General features: G+C 48.4%; 1 protein-coding gene and 1 pseudogene across 3 annotated transcripts in view; both read left to right on the top strand.

The window, feature by feature from the left end:
* The window catches only part of LOC144932754 (rab11 family-interacting protein 4-like), a 33,420-nt gene extending 29,081 nt beyond the window's left edge, over window positions 1–4,339 (top strand). For all 3 annotated transcript variants that reach the window (XM_078857170.1, XM_078857168.1, XM_078857167.1), the window contains exons 11-13: window positions 390–527; window positions 2,206–2,349; window positions 2,761–4,339. In XM_078857170.1, coding sequence (XP_078713296.1) covers window positions 390–527; window positions 2,206–2,349; window positions 2,761–2,877 — 399 coding nt within the window. In that variant the 3' untranslated portion in view covers window positions 2,878–4,339. The remainder of the gene's footprint in view (window positions 1–389; window positions 528–2,205; window positions 2,350–2,760) is intronic.
* Window positions 4,340–4,956: 617 nt separating this feature from the next.
* Window positions 4,957–17,337, top strand: part of LOC144932345 (uncharacterized) — a 32,322-nt pseudogene continuing 19,941 nt past the window's right edge.

Genomic DNA, 17,337 nt, shown 5'->3' with positions numbered 1-17,337 from the left:
CCTAGGGGAGACCTTGGACTGGTTCAGATAATCGTCACTGGTGTTGGCCATGATTGAGAATCGCTACTCGGGACTATGGGTTCGTAGCGCAGCTCGCTGACCGCTACACCAGTTATGTTATAATCATGATCGCTGATTGTTGGTACCGGCTCACCGCGTAGCTGCTTTCTCGCTCATCTGTGGTCCCCTCGCACCTTCCGAGTCTTCAAGAAGCGAGCGGACCACTGTGTGGCACATGACAAGTTTAAACCCCGTGTTAGTTTAGATTTCTCAACCGTGACCGGGGTCCCCCTCCCGTCACGCGCTTGGATGCCGCAACGTTCGCCGCGTTGCACGGCGTCGTCGTCATCGTTGTTGCCGCTGTTGTTGCTGCCCGCTCGTCGGAGCAGATGATCGAGGGTCTCCGTCGCGAGCTGGAGGTGCTGCAGGTATACAAGCTGGACGCAGACCGCGGGGGGCGCCGCCGCACACCCAGCGTCAGCACCATCAGCAGCGACATGGAGCAGGAGGCACGACGCCTGCGCCAGGTGCGCGGCGGTTACGCGCACGCACGCACACAAAGACAAAGATCTCCTGTATAGCCGGCACAGACTGTTGGGACAAGTGCTTGTTAGCGAAGTCGCACCTGTGAAGGCCGGCACGGTACACAATGGGGTGGGTGGCCAGCTCGACGCCTGACTGCCTTTGTCTCCCCAGTGGTGATGTTTACACATCACACCACATACTAATTTTAAGGCTGAGTCGACCTCGGGGTGGCCCAGACCCAGTTGCTCTTTCCATCCACTCCACCTATCTTGCGTGTAAATCACATTCTCCTTCCACCACTGCTTTGTCTAACAATGCAATTCGGATTTATTTAGCACATGCATGCAACTGTCATGTCAATTTGTCCACATGTGCCCCCGTGCGTTTCATGATTGAACTCCTCCCTCTATCAAGACACCAGTGGTCCGTTACGTAACATATCTTAAGGAAATATTATTCCTTTGTTTGGAACGTTGAGTCCGTGTGGACTCAAAGAATATAACCGAAGAATGTTATGCTACTGGCCCCAGGTTCCTGCAGGAGATAGATAAAAAAAAAAATCACCCTCTAACGTTGACAATCATCGTGGTCTCAGCCTTCTCACCAATGACCACACGAAAACTATTTGAAAAGCTTTGCAACTAATTCAACCCATCCCAATTCTTTACCAAAATCTCAATAATTATTTTAATAATAAATAGCATGGCGGAAAAAAATGTGCTAACCCTATGAGAAGTTAGCAAGTCGTGATGGGGGAGAAGGTATCCATATCTACACTTTGTACTTTATCGCGACATATTATTGCCACCAATATAAATGTACTGGTTCTGTTATATGAATGATACGAGTTTTACAGTCGCAAACACTTACAGTCACTGCTGGATGAGGGCTCTGCCCATGTTGTGCCGCCCATGGGGGGTTGTTTATTACCGTAATTTTGACCGTACTGGGTGACACTAGTTCTATTACTATTTTTTATTTTAGCTGGTGAAGCCAACTGAGGTATATAGCTGGCTCTTTTTCATACTTCATCTGGCCACAAATGATAGCTCAACTAAGTGGCGTATTATCGCGTGGAAATGTATAGCAGCCAAATACTTTTAAACATATGTTGATTCTAAATCTGGTAGGAAAAACCGGAGCACCCGGAGAAAAAAAATACACGAACCACGGGAAGAACATGCAAACTCCAAATATACAGGCATCAGGGTTTGCATCGAACCCACGAACTCCTGCATGCCAGGCGAGGGAGTTAACATCTCATAAAAGTGGCACCCAGTGGGGTGAACTAGGATTGCTTCGGATGTCGCCCACCACTGACGGTACAGCCTTGGCCAGGAATTGGACTCGGGGTTGCCAGATTCATAGCACGGCATGACAACTACTTTGCCCTTGCTCTGCCCTCTATCATACGTTTGTAAGAGCAGGGTCTTCAAATTAAGGTCTAGCATTTTGCTGTTGTTTCTTGTGTCAGTAACGTGAGTAAGTAATGCACGTATCAGAAGCCTGTGACTTGTTTGTACATAAAATAATTGTCAACTTCCCCACTCCTGTGTTACCCTACTGCTCATGTGCGCATGCCTCAAAGCAGCCTATACATACGAAACCATCGGACTCATCATCAGACCTTGGCACAGATATCAATGTGCTTACGTCGTGCGCACTACACTTGTTTTGCAGGACGTTCAAAGGCTCAAGGAGCAGAATGAGGATCTCAATGCCCAGATAATCAGCTTGAGCATTCAAGAAGCCAAAAACCTCTGCCTGGCTACACCCAAGTTTCAGTCGCTGGCGGCTGAGATTGACTCTGCCAGTAAAGACGAGGTACCGCATGGTTACGCCGAGTTTAAGATCGATGTACGCTGATTTGAAAAATTTAAACAAACGATTTTGGTCATGCTGCATTGCGGGTGGTGCACGAGCACATATAATGCACATACAATAAAACAAAGACTGCACATTTGTCAACAATACCTTCAAACAGAAAACGTGTAGAGCAGGGGATGTTTTGGGAACTTTTTTTAAGTGACCGATATTTTTGTAAAGTGATTGAATAAGTCTACATTCGAGAAGGGTGGGGGGGACCTTGCTATTGTGGATTTACTAATTCGTAAACGTGTGCGTGCGCATGTGTCCTTTTTTTTATCTGACACTGTTCATGCGTTCTCTATATATTTTTTAGCCATTTTCCTCTTTCTTTGGTTATTTATTTATTTGGTGGGTCGACTGTTGCAGGTCATGGAGGCGCTACGTGAGCAGGAAGAGATCAACTTCCGGTTGAGGCAGTACATGGACAAGATAATCCTGGCCATCCTCGACACAAACCCTTCCATCCTGGAGATCAAGACGTGAGCAAGAGAGGCCCCTCATCTCCCCTACGCCTGTGAACAAGGAAGATTTTTCCCCGCATGAGAGAGAACATTCACTGGCGTCACACTCCTCACAAAACCACCCCCACCCGCTCCACACGCTTCATATTTTCTTAGAGAAACCAAGTGTTGGTACATTTTGGATTGTAAATGAATAAGAAAATCAACAGGGTTATCACGTGGATCAGTGTTATTCCCTTAATTTTCAGAGGGGGGGCACTTTTTGCCAATAAGACATCATCAGTGTGAGGGCTGCCACACTTTTGAAACCATTGTATGCTTGACAGCAGAACGATGATGATGATGGGGGGGCGAGGGGGATGGTTTCACAATTTGTGTATTGTGGGGGGGGACCGCACTAAAGGCCACCAGGAGACGCCTTGCAGCAAGGAATTCTCACGTAGATAATCTTTTAAGTGAGATGGACTGTTACACCTATTTATGATTTTGTAACGAGTTACACTGATGCAATTGTTTTTGGATCAACACCCATCTGGCTTTGGATGTTATTATACTGGAAAAGATAGCTACCTCCCTGGCTGGTGAATGGAAACTCCCAAATCCAGACATTTACAAATTATAAAAGTCTTTTTTTTAAAGGAAATTCTTGCCTAATTGAATATTCTGCGATGAAAAACTAAGTACTCTAAATTTTAGGAAACCATGAGTGTGCTTGGCTCACGAAGAACTCCAGTTTCTGTCAACTTTAATATTACGAGCGTAGGTGTTGTAAAATATAAAAGCAGCTTTTATGGCGTGCTCGCAGTTACGAGGAAAAGTTTGCGAGGCGTAAACTATTCAAGACGGCGCAACCCGTCAACAATGTCGCAGTTGTGTTTACATATAATACAGTTTATTTAAATCTGTAAACAGTTTGCCTTGTTTTGAACGTGGTATGTTCATCTGAAATATATCGGAAACCGGTTTCACTTGGCGACAGGGGGTGGCATTAACGCGCGCGACAAATTTCGGGCCCGTTTGGCTATGCTCTGTAACTCTTTATTCGTGACTGTTGAAAAAAAGTGCTACTGAAATCATGCTGAATTGCATGAATGCACTGAAGGCTACTTTTAAGAATTTAACTAATAGGACGCGTCGTGCCTCGGTATGCGATAATGGGTATCGTGTTGCCTGCGTAACTGGCAAACAAGATACATGATGAAATGTAAAAGCAAAGCAGGTGGATTTTAAAGTTTTTACACGTGCAATGTACATAGAACACATGCAATGGGTGATTTGGTGAGAATGTGTGTGTTTTTAAGGGCTCTAAAAGTAATACACAAAAAGGAAAAATGTTTCTTTTGTGGCCCTGCCTTGTAAATTTAGTCAACTACGAACTGCATATCATGCACATCTCATTCTTTGTAGTCAAAAAGAAATGCTGGTTTTTATCATGTTTTAAGAGTTTTTGATTATAGAAACAAAAATAAAACATTGCAAACTTCCAGTGGTGTCTGGTTATAACTGTCTTGGAGTCGTGTTGAAAATGTTGACGTTGCAATGGTTCATCTTTGTGGTGATGAAACGACTGCAGAGGACAACGGGTTATATTCCACAGTGATAAACAATTATTGCCACTTTCTTTTTGTTCTAAGCTGTACTTATCTTATCTCATCTCTGAAACTGAAGACTTTGCACCCCAGAGTGCGATTTTCTCTGTACCACTTTCAGCCACTTAAAATCCCTGCGCACCAAACATTCCATTCTGCGCCGTCTCGGAAGAAGAAGTCGAACATCACAGCCCTTCCTGGGAACGACGGTGAGGGGGATGATGCCGCAGAGAAAGAGCGGGATCTTTATGCTCACGTCCTTCACAATCTAGATTTGAAGTTTTCGTGACTGGTTTTTTCGGTAAAGTCACGTAGGTAAAATGCAGTATGTCCTTGACATTATCAATGACCGGCAGCTCATTAAGTGCGTCGTGTCCCTTATCTTCCTTCCGTAAGACTTTGCGCCAGTCTATTGCTCGAATATATATCCACGCGGACTATGACATCGATAAAAAAAACAAGCTTTCCTCCCTTGCAGTTCTAGGAGACGTTGTTGGGTACCGGCGAGGGCGATGCTGGTGCTGGGAGGAGAGCGGGGATCGGGGCGCTGGATCCTGGCGCTCGTGCTCTGGGTCGCATGCGCGGGATCGAGCGCGCTGCCGTCGCACAGAGAGCAGCGGCAGAAGCTGCTGCTCGTCTCGTTCGACGGATTCCGCTGGAACTACGACCAGGACGTGGACACCCCGAACCTGGACCACCTGCGCACCATCGGGGTCGCGGCTCGACACATGGTGCCGCCTTTCGTCACGATAACCTCTCCGTCGCACTACACCCTCGTCACTGGTACGGCGACCTTACGGTTTGCGCTACAGGTGATAGTTACAGTGCTGACCCCACAGACTGACCTTGATTTCTAGGTGTCGACTGTCACTTGGGTTTCCGTTAAACTAAGCAATGCAGAAGTCAAGAAGAGAACGTGGCGCGGTGGCGAGATGTTAAATGCCACGCCTGGTATGCAGGAGGTCGTGGATTCAACTACAACCCTGACGCCTGTATATTTTAAGGTTACATGTTCCTCCCTGTGGTCGCGTGAAATTTTCTCCGGGATCTCCAGTTTTTCCCTCCACATTTAGAATCAAAGTGCGCTCATAGAGTATTTGGCTGCTATCAATTTCCACGTTATAAGCCACTTCCTTGAGATATCATTTGTGATTGCCAGGTCGCTTCTGAAAAGGAGCTATATATCTCAGTGAGCCTTACCTGGCAAAATAAAAACAGTTTAGGTTAAATGCTGTAAGTACTGCAGTTGTGATTCGGCAAAAAAAAATGCTTGTTTGGTGCAGCATCAGAATACAGTATACTGGAGGAATCCGTTGAGCAATAAAGTTATTTTTTGCAGATGTCGAGTAGGGGCGGTTAAGAAGGTTACTGCAAACAGGACAAAACATGATAGTCGTGCAAAGTATAAGAAAGGTAAACAAATCGCCCAAACGCATACAAATGCAACTAAACCAACCCCAATCCTACCAGGCAAATGCCACTGATGTATTAGCTTATTTTTCCGAAGCGACCTGGCCACAAATGATAACTCAACAAAGTGGGCCCATCATTTGCGTGTTTCTAAACGTGTAGTGTAACAAACAAAAAAACAACGGAGGACCCGGAGAAAGAAAAAAAAATCCACGCCGCCACGGAGAGAACATGCAAACCGGAGGAGCGATTCCGGGCAGGTATTGGAGCGGTCTACACGGGTCCGGTGACCCAGAGGAAACCAAAGACCACGTGGTGGGAGACCGTGGGGGTAGATAGGTCTGGGTGGTTGCCGTTGCTCCCCCAGTGCAGCAGCTGCGCAGGCGATGGCAGAGGGGTGGAAAGCATTGTGGAGGTTGTGGTGGCACCAACAACGGCTATTTTGGCCGTGACGCGATCGCGCTTTTGATCTTTCGCAGGTAAACACATCGAGTCGCACGGCGCGGTTCACAACCAGTTCTACAACGTGGATCCCTGGGAAAAGCAGGGCTATCACGAGGCACAGAAGCGCTCCGAGTGGTGGAACGAGACCCTCCCCATCTGGATCAGCGCTCAGAAACAGGTCTCCGTGGACGCCGAAGGCACTCGTGGTTGGAGGGGCGCCGCGGTGGCGAGATGTTAACTACCTTGCCCGCTATACAGGAGGTTGTGGGGTTCCATCCCGACCCCGACCCTTGACGCCTGTTGCATATCTGGAGTTTGCATGTCTCTCTCTCTCTCTCCCCGCGGTCACGTGGATTTTTGTCCGGGTCCTCTGGTTTTTTTCCCCCTACACATTTCGAATGAACCTGCGTTTTGAGTATGTTTGGCTGCTGCGAGACATTTCCACGTGATAATAAGCCACTTCGTCGAGCTATAATTTGTGATAGCCAGGTCACTTCTGAAAGAAAGAGCTACACGGCTCGGTGGGCCTTAGCTGGTAAAGTAAAACGAAGTTTATCGGCGTTGACCGTGCACAGGTGCAAGGGTCGCACCACATCAGACGTCGCGAACAACGTGTGCGTGTACTGCCCTTTTGTCCACTTCACAGCTGTGCGTGTCCTGGGAGTTACATTTGACCCATGCTACGCTAGTTCGTGAAGGTGTGCAGTATAGATATGCAGGCAGGTGTGGGGGGATAGAACTCGTGACAAGCCGGGGTGTACATGATCGTCTCCCGTGGAAGCGTCATCCAGGCTCCAACCTGCTTAGCTTACGAGATCTGATGAGGTTGAGCAACAATGCTGGCTGATTCATAGTCATCCTACACTTGCATCGTTGGCCACAACCAACAAACAATGTCACAATTCTAGAAATTGTTAAATCCCCATTCAAAACGGGGCTTTAGTTAACGTCCATTGATTTATTTATGTTTGGAGCATTTCTTGTACAAATTTTGTGACACTTCCAGACAGGATCTTTAAGCCCAGTGCGGTGTTCTGGCTGCGGTTACACCTACCCCTAAGCCAATGTTTATACATCGGCTTATTCTTTGGTTCTTTCGGTAAAGGCACGTAGATATAAAAATAATAATAAAAATAAAGTGTATAAAAAATAAACGAATGTAGACTGCCAATACGCTCACGAAGCTTAAAAACCAGGCTACAGTCTACATTATAGACTCCCAGTACACTCACCGAGGTTAAGAACCAGGCTACAGTCTACATTAGTGTTTTATTATAATTTTATTTTTATTACTTTTATTTTAATTCTCTTTATTTTTTATTGTTATTTGTATTCTTCTATCTACGTGACTTTACCGAAAGAACCAACGAATTTGAATTCCTGTAGTCACGAAAGTTTTTAGTCAATATCTATACCTTGCCTTGTTCTTCATTGTGTCTTCTCCCACGAAACTCCTAATGATCCCTTCTCCGCCACCCCCCACCACCACCTCCGACACCGAACACCCAGGGCTTGAAGACCGGCTCTCTGCACTTCCCCGGCGGTGCGGCCACGTACGAGGGTCAGACCGTGTACAGGTCGCTGCTGGAAGAGTCCAGCTACAACTACAGCAACGAGACAGAGTGGAGGCTCAACGTGGACACCGTCGTGGACTGGTTCGTCCTGGACCAGCTGGACTTCGTAGCGCTCTACTTCGGCGAGCCCGACTCGGCGGGCCACAAGTTTGGGCCGGATTCGGAGGAGCGACAGGAGAAGGTTGAGGCAGTTTAACACGCAAGGAGGAGTTTTGCGGGGTGCTTTCGCGACCGATTTTAATCCATCATTGAGGAGGGTCGTTTTTTGTTTGTTTGGGTTTGATCGCCGTCGATATAAACCCGCCGCCACCATCCGACGCGGCCGATTGGTAGGGTTTGTTCCGTAAACAACACGCGCTAATTAGATACTAGTTCGGCACACCGGTTGTGTTCGGAGAGTAAACCCACAACATTTACCAATTAGAGTACTGTGACGTTTCGCCCGGTAATTGCAACCAGCCTCATCAGGCGATATTCCAGAATAGTGCCGAAATTTTCCTTTTTCCGTTTTTAAATAGAGAGCGGGGGAAGGGGGGGTAAATGTGATGTCGTTACTCGTGATCCATCTTAACCCCCCCCCCTCCCCTATGGGGCCGTCCTTAAATGACGTCACGCACCTGCGGGGGGGGGGTCAGACATTTGTGACGATGTGTGACGATGGGGGGTGGGGTTTGAGAAATATAACGTCACATCAAAATGCGCCACTTTAAATAAATATAGACAACACGTTCTACTTAATTAAATCGACTTTTTAAATAAATGTTTTCTCCTACAATATCAAAGTCCAGTGCCACATTAAATACGCACTAGAATGACAGTAGTTTAAGCGATTTGAAGCATGTTTTATATTTTTTTGGGGGGGGGGGGGCAGAGCTTTGTGACGTCATATTTGAGGGGGGGGGGGGTCTGACTTTTTGTGACGCCGTGTGACGAAGGGCGGAGGGGGGGAGGTAAAAAAATCGTCCAAAATCGCGTGACGTCATTTATGGACGGCCCCTTTAATTGTGACGCAGGTGAGGCAGGTGGACCGCACGGTGGGCTACCTGCTGCGCAGCATGGAGGAGAGAGGCCTCACGGGCAACATGAACGTCATCATCACTTCGGACCACGGCATGACGCCCACGCAGAAGGCGCCGGCCGTGGAGGAGATCGTGCTGTCGAAGTTCATCAACTTCAAGAAGGACGTCAAGTTGGCCATAGTGGACTACGGGCCGTTCGCCATGATTCAGCCCAAGCAGGGCAGGGAGGAGGCCGTGTACCAGGCCCTGAAGGGCGCCCACCCGAAGCTGAACGTCTACAGGAAGGATGAGTTCCCGGAACGTTTTCGCTACCGGGAGCACAGGCGACTGCTGCCCATCATGATGTACGGGGACCTCGGCTACGTGGTCAATGGGGTAAGCCACAACAACAACGGAAAAGACCAAACGACATCAATTTGAGCGTCGCCGTAATCACGGGCTCCTCGTGGTGCACATGCGGTCCTTGATGACACCGCCGTGAAACTGGAGATGGCAACAACAACAACAAAACTATCTCGTGACGATATTTGGTTCGATGTATTTTGAGAGCAGTTCTCGCCGCGGCCACGCTCGCAATCGTCGGGTTTTACGTTAAAAAACCCTTCGAGGTCAATAAAATGAGGACCGCTTGGTGGAACGTCGACAGCGCCCGTGCTGTCGTGCGAGCGGTTGCCACTTTGAGGAGTATTCAATCTCCACCACCGGCCTAGGGCAGCCAACAGAGATGAGCTCTGCCCAGCGATGACATTGACGTGGTGTGTGGGTGTTGGAGAGGGACGCCTTGACGAGGTTAATTAACCGAAAACGCTCCGTGGGAATTCTGTACCCCCCCCCCACTCCGGACAGAGGATGATATTCCAGCTTAACAAGGGCGAACACGGCTTCGACAACGCGGAGTCGGACATGTGGACCATCTTCCGCGCCTTCGGACCTCGCTTCCGTCAGGGCTACGCGGCAGAGCCGTTCGCCAGCGTGCACGTGTACGCGCTCATGTGCGAGCTGCTCGGGGTGCAGCCCGAGCCGCACAACGGCTCCCTCGACGTCACCCGGGACATGCTCGTCGACTCGCAGAGCGCGACTCCTGCTAATGTTACTACTTGGGCTTCTTCTCTGGCTACTACTACTACAAAAGCCGACTCGGTCGGCGACGGCGGAGATGGCGCGGAGGGTACGCTCCCCCCCCCCCCCCCCACGGTGGCTAGGAGATGTTAACTCCGTCGCCTGGAGGTCATGGGTTTGATCCCAGGGCTTGACGCCTTCCTGTATATTTGGAATTTGCGGTGTCTCTCGCTCTCTCCCTGTGGTCACATGGATTTTTTTTCTCAAGGTTCCCTGGTGGTTCCCCCCCACGTTTGTAATGAACGTCACGCGGTTGTGCCAAACAACCGAAAACAAACCGCTCGTCTCTTTTACCAGACTGTGCGGAGTAAACTACGGTTCGATAATGCGAACAACAATAATTGCTATACACAGCAAAGGTGCTCTCAAGACCGAAAAGCATAATGGGATGTTTCGGCACGATTTGCATGTCAAGATGACAGCACCGTCCCCGCGTAAATCCTGCACACAGCCCGCGGTGGCCAAGAGCTCGAAAGAGCCATGCCCCCGTGACCTCTTTAGGCAACACTATGACACTAATGCAACTGTATACGAATTTCAGCCTTATTAAGACTCTAAAACTAAACCAAACTATTTTATTTTACCAGGTAAGGCCCACTCATCGGTAGAGGATAGCGAGCCATTGTTTACGACTGCAATTTAAAGCCGGAATGATAAGAGCGCAGGGGGGAAGGCTGCTCGGCAAAAAAAAAATAACATTTGTTGAAACTCTGTAAAGTTACGGTTTGGCTCATCACCTTGTCCACTGCAGACACCAACAACCCGACTTACGGTATGTCTCAGGCAGCACCTGTGTGTGTGTGCGCGCGTGTATGTATGTATGTACGTTGAACTTCTTTCACACCGTATGTAGCCAACCGTGCCAGTGTGTTATCGAAACTCTGCGGTCCCCTGTGATGGAGATCAACACGGCGATAGCGGAACCAGATATCGGTACAAATCCATTTCTTGCTACACGGACGCCAATTCATAGATGGGTGGCTGATGGGAGCAGTACAATCATTTGATTGGGTTAAAACCTATTGTTATTGTTTCAACAATCCTTTAATTTGACACGTTGGGCCTCGTGCACGCTGGGGTTGTCCATCAGGGGGCGTTGTGCCTATTTAAATCTTGAGGCCTAACTTGTACGGACCAAAAAAAAACATCTATTCAATAATTTTACAGCACAAAGCAGCGTAACATAATTACAGAACATCGACTGTCAAGTATTACAATATCTTCTGGAGATATTTTTAGATTGTCAATTATTTGAGTAATTCCCACTTCCTGTTAAGTTATTTTCAGGATTGTATTGTGGATTGCACGAATGTATTTAATTGACCGATTATAATAATTATTTGGTGGTGGTGCTGCTACTGCTGCTTCAGTCGCATTGGGGCACAAGCACAACAAACAAAAAAACAATAAGCAGCTTCGTCAATAGCATTTATTCATTTAACTCTTATCAGGCCCCATTGTGTAAGGTGCTGTCTTCAATTTATATTACCCACTCCCATCTTGATTTTAAGCTTTCGTGACTGCAGGAATCCATACTCTTTGGTTCTTTCGATAAAGTCACGTAGGTAGAAAAATAAATCAAAATTAAAAATAATATGTCACGACGTTTCGATCGCAACACAAGCGGTCGTCCTCATTAACACAACTGCCGTGCTTGCGTGCGGGGATGGAATTCCTTTCCAGCTCAGACCCCGCTTGCTTGCCCTTCGCCACATAAATAACCTCTTGTTGTAACAGCTCTCTCGCTGGTTCAGCAGTTGCACTGCTGGATTATTTTTTCCGCCTGAGGACGACCGCTTGTGTTGCGATCGAAACGTCGGGATATATTATTTTTAATTTAATTTAATTTTTCTACCTACGTGACTTTACCGAAAGTACCAAAGAGTATTACCCACTTTGCTCTCTTTCTCTCTGGCCTCTAGAAGGATAATTGCCCCAAAGCGTGGCCTCTTATACACTGTAAATGTTTTTCTTTTAAGGCAACATTGCTATTGATGAATGCGTTAAGTTTGTTGTTATTTAGTCGAGTAACTCATTACATTATTTAGAAACACATTGCCTTTGGCCTTATAACGGTCACATTCGGTTTTTATATTTAATGTAACAAGTCACGTAGGGCTATTTAATTTATCTTAACAATTGTTCAAACTGACTTCCGTAAGATTACATCTATGTGATCTTTGAACATTCGTCAATTATGTTTTCCATAATAGATGTTTTGGGTTAGATATAAATGTTAATTATAAATGTGTAGTTAAACCTGCCACCACCTAACACAGCCAATGAGTAAGGTTTGTCGCGGTAAACAAGACGTGCCAATTCGTTACTAGTTCAGCACACCCGTGTGTTGTAGAGTAAACCACCAACATCTACATATGATAATAGTAATAGGGTTTTACCCTTTCAACTGGTACAAAAACTGACACCTTTATACAAGGGATCATGTTTGCAATAACCACAACACAAGCAGTCAAAATGCAAACAAAACGAAACAACTCCGATAATGATAATGATATGCACTGTCCTTGAAGTTGATTGGTCCAGACCCGAGACAGCTTTTCTTCGAGCCTAGTCTCCATTGGTGTTGGACCAGATGACGCCAAAAGGCGTAAAACTCAAAAACAGCGCACTATCAGAGTATTGAGAGCCCGGGGTAAGCATTTACACTATGAGACCTCCTTTACCGGTGGAAAAATATAGTAATAGGTGTTTTAACCTTTGAAAGGGTAAAAACCTATTACTATATTTTAGTAATAGGTGGTATCATAGTGTAAATCTACAAATGATGTTTTGTTTGCCGCAATTAATTCAGGGTTTTTGGTCTAATTTCTTAAACTTTGGATTTGAGGTGACCCTCATAGGAAGAAGACAAATAGATAATAACTTGAAGAATAAACAATAATAAATGTTCATGCCAGTGTTCAAATAATTTAAATAACCCGATGTATCTTAAATGTATTTGCCACCCTGTACATATATTTAAAATGTTATGCGCAGCAGTGAATATCATCAGATGCCTGAAGCTCTGAGCAAAGTGAGTTTTCCAATGGGATGGTAAAAGGGTGACAATGTAGAATCTCGTCATGAGTTGGGTATCTATGTACATTGAACTTCTTTCGCACCAATACGTCGCCGACCATGCCAATCGGAGGTGCGGGCTGGCGACGAAGTCAGGGGGAAAAAGTGCTGACACAGTCAACGACTTCATGTTGGCAGTGTCGGTGCAAACTGAGAACATCTAAGTAAACGGATCTTATTCTTCTTTCTAGATTATAAAGAAAAAATATTTTTTATTTTTATTTTTTATTTTTATTTTACCGAAAGAACCGAAGAGTAAGGATATTATTCTTGCTTTATATATTTTTTTTCTACTTCATGCAGTCAGCATGTATTGATTCACCCCACCCCACCCCCAGCTTCCCGATGAATTGTCACGATTCGGGGTGGTGATTGGGTGCAAGTATTGCTTACCAATGGTCTCGTTTGCCTATAATTTGCACAAATCTTAAACCGATCGAATCTCGCACGATGCATGCGTTGTTGGTGGGGGGGGGTAATTTATTCAAATTAAAGGAATTGATCCATCGCTGTTCGTCTAATTTGCAAGCCTCCTGGGTCGACTGTTAACGATGGCCTGGCGGAGATGTCACTATGGGGCATGTGTCACGCTTGTTGCACCCCACAGCCTGGGATAGTTTATACGTACAAAGACAAAGAATCCCCCCTACAGCCTCGAACATACTGCTGGGGCAAGTCCTCTTAACGAGCACCTCTGAAGGCCGGCGCGGCACACACGAGGGGGTGGGTGGTCAATACCTCGCCTGGCCGCCTTTGGCTCTCACGTGCCGATGTTTCACCACAATACCTGCTACTCATTTAAGGCTGAGTCGACCTTTGGGACGCCCGGGACCGGTTGAAATATTCACCACTGTTATTGGTCATGAGCGGGAATAGAACTTTGGTTGCCCTGTTCGTAGCGTAGTGCGCGAACCTCTACGCGACCGCTCCCCACATACGTACGTGCTTGCACACACGCACCGTTTCCTTGATAGATATTGTGGGGGCCGGCGTCCACCCCACCGCTCTCGCGGGGCAGGTGGGGCGCAACGTCCGCCCCTACCACTCCCTCCTCCACCACGTCGATCGGCCCCCCCACCAGGCCCCCGCCGACCGGGTAATCGCCACCCCCCTCCCCCCCCGTTAGCGCCCCCTCTGAGGGACATAGTTAAATCGCTGGCTCACCGCCGCACGGGGTTAATCCACACACGCGCACACGCCAACTCTTACGCCAACGCGGCGCACAGCTGTACGACCGCACCCACACCTTCGAGCGGTTTCCTTTTAACACACACTGCAGCTAACGCTAGCGGCTGCGCGAACATGCGCGCCTGCCGGCAGTTAATATCCAAATCCGCGTCCGCACCAGGATTAGCGCTACAGCGGCGGCGTGAACACGCGCGCTTCTGCGGGCGGCTATACGCTACTGCACGTTCATGCAGCCAAGCGGCTGCATGAACCTGCAGGCGATTATCTCAACGAGCGTTCCGTGATGCGTCTCTGCCTTCACTCTCACCGCGCGTCCGCCCACGCAGCCGCTCTGCACACAAATCATTCGTGCCACACCGATGCTCTGTGCTAACGTTTATTCAAGGCGCAAACCCTGCACTGCCCGGAGGGAATATTCTGCGAGCAGAGCCTCGCCTACTGCTACCCAAGTCCCCAAACACTTGCACGCCTTACCACGTACCTCGCGGCCGTACTCACAGCGTCGCACGGACGCTGTGAGAGTCGGAGGATGATGAAAAAACCTCGCCTACCACTGCCTCGCAGCAGCACTCGCTGGCATCACACGGATGCTGCGAGCAGCTCGAGGAGGCAGGACGGCAGGGAGTGGGCCTTGACGACCAAACTGTTAAAGAGGAGATCTCACTTGAATCGTTTCTGGCTCCCCTTTTTATCCCCTTGATTAAAAAAAACCATCCGGGGTTACGTTATCCTGCGCAACCAATCGTGCGCCTACCTGTGATTTTCAAACGTTTTTCTGCCCTTACACGGAGCGTTACTCTACGTTATTTTTCGGCCCATAGTCTCTACCCCGTACTCATTAATCCCTGACTCACCCTGTTTAATCTGGGAGGGCATCCGGCTGGCGAATACACACCCGGCTAGTGTGTACTTGGTCGGTGGCGCTAGGATCCCCCCGCCCTCATCGTCTGCCCTGCTCGCTTAATATTTCACCCCAGCCCTCTCCCCAATGTCACGCGCGACTCATTGCGGCTGGCACCGGTGAACCTTTGTGCGCCCATACAATTTTAAGCCAATTTAGGGGCACTGCAATGATGTGATTTGTCCTGGGAGGGTCGGCCAATCTCCTGGCACCAGGAAACCGTGGGACTTCCCACCTAGGGGCCCTTTGGATGAAACCCCGTTGTGCCAGGTGATTCCCCACCGAGACACTACGTGTGTGTGAGTGCTCAGGGGGGGGGGGGGGGGAATCACGGCGCTTGCGGTCGTGGCACCACAATATAACTGCTCAACCCGAGCTACCGATGCTCTGATACTTGTGTAATGCGAGCGTAAGTGAGGTTTCGCCGCCCACCTCCGGTCCAATCGGATGCCCGGAAGATCAGGGGCGGAGTCTAAGGGCGGAGCCGGAGGGGCGCAAAGCAAAGGGCGTAATCTGGAAGGTTCGGAAAGGGCATGGTGGACAGGATGACGTGTGAGGGGGATATAAGGGGGATCCGGAAGAGACTCGGGGTCAGTTGGCGTAGTCTCGGAGTGGGACCACGTTGGGTCGTGGGACACCTCCTGCGCCATCAGCCACGTGGCTAGAGACGACTCCAAGCACACCGTCAGCCAACGGTGTGCGGGAGCAGAGGGGAATGCGACTGATGGGAAGAGCGCGCGGGGCGCGCAAGCGGAACAGCCAGTCCACTGTCGGGATCGGCGGAATGTGAGCGGCATAACAAGAATAAAGACAGAGACGGAGACCAAGCTGTGTGTCGTCAACATCCTTTATTACACTTGTGTAATATGAGGATGCACCCGGGGGGTAACTGAGCCATGGTGATGGGCTCTGCCGGCCTCAGCCCACAGTCAATGGGACGTCGAGCCAGGGCGTAGCCCTGTGGCTGCATAGCAACATCTGGAAGGTTCCAGGGGGTGAGGCTGATGATTGGCTGCGTGGTATCACGTGGGCCAGGTGTTATTCAAGTTCAAGTTCATTTATTAGGTATAGCCCTGTGAGCCATTCAGCTCTTGAATCGGGTGCAACCGCAATAAGGGGTGGAGAGAGATAGCTCGGGGTCAGTGTGGAGAGGGGCTGAAGAGGGACCACGTCTGTGCCACGGGCACGCCAGCGGCCACGTGGCAGGCCGGAGGCTGTCTCCCACACGCCGTCAACCAGCGGTGTGAGGGAGCGAGGCAGCGAGCGAACGCCACGCTCGGGGAACGAGAGTAACGGGGGGGAATAGGAACCCAGCGTGTGAGGGAGCTGTGGAATGAAGAACGAATAAAGAAAAGACAAAAGACACGATATCGTCCGGAGCGGATTTATTACACTTGCATTTCCTTTAGTACTGTTCGTTTTTTGGCCTTCTCTGGTCTAACACTGGTGAAACGAAACCATGAAAAAGGCTGTCTCTGGTGTAGGCCAATAAGTTTCAAACACAATGCGTATATTATCAGAGCATGTTTGATTGCACGTTTGGCCACATGCACGTGTAGTTAATGCAGACTTGGCGCCTTGCAAAAGGTCTGTAATTGGTGTTTGAACATCTTGACACCTTCTGTTTGATTGCCAGAAAGGGTGAAGCCTATTCTGATATGCGGCTTTACCTTTGACAAGTCCCGTTGAGAAACTCATTGAAGTCGTTTCCGTTTGTTACGTTTTCTGCACTCTGCCAACGCAGACCCTCAAGCTCCCACCAGGTCTGGGCTCAGGGAAGGTCTCATTGCTCTCACAGCGATCGCCGCATGTCTCTTCCTGGCCTTCATCGTGGCAACGGTCTTCACGATGTCGAAACGGGCTGGGAAAAGGTAAAATGATTTTTTTTTATGAAAACAGAAAAATATTGCTTATTCTCCACAATCGAGTTTTTTTTTGGGTTAGATCGCGTAAATATAAATGTGTCGTTAAACCCGCCACCACCTGACACAGATAATTAGAAAGGTTTGTTACGTAAATAAAACATGCCAATTCGTTACTAGTACAGCACACCAGTATGTTGGAGAGTAAACTCACAACATTTACAATTCGGACCCCTGATGATGCTAGCTGTAATAACTGGCTAGTTGTAATTTCCGGCAAATTATCTGAATTGTAAAT

The sequence above is a fragment of the Lampetra fluviatilis genome, chromosome 5 (assembly GCF_964198595.1).
Source record: "Lampetra fluviatilis chromosome 5, kcLamFluv1.1, whole genome shotgun sequence".
NCBI lineage: Eukaryota > Metazoa > Chordata > Hyperoartia > Petromyzontiformes > Petromyzontidae > Lampetra > Lampetra fluviatilis.
The sequence above is the reverse complement of the archived record's forward strand: the minus strand, read 5'-3'. Positions and strand labels throughout refer to the sequence as shown.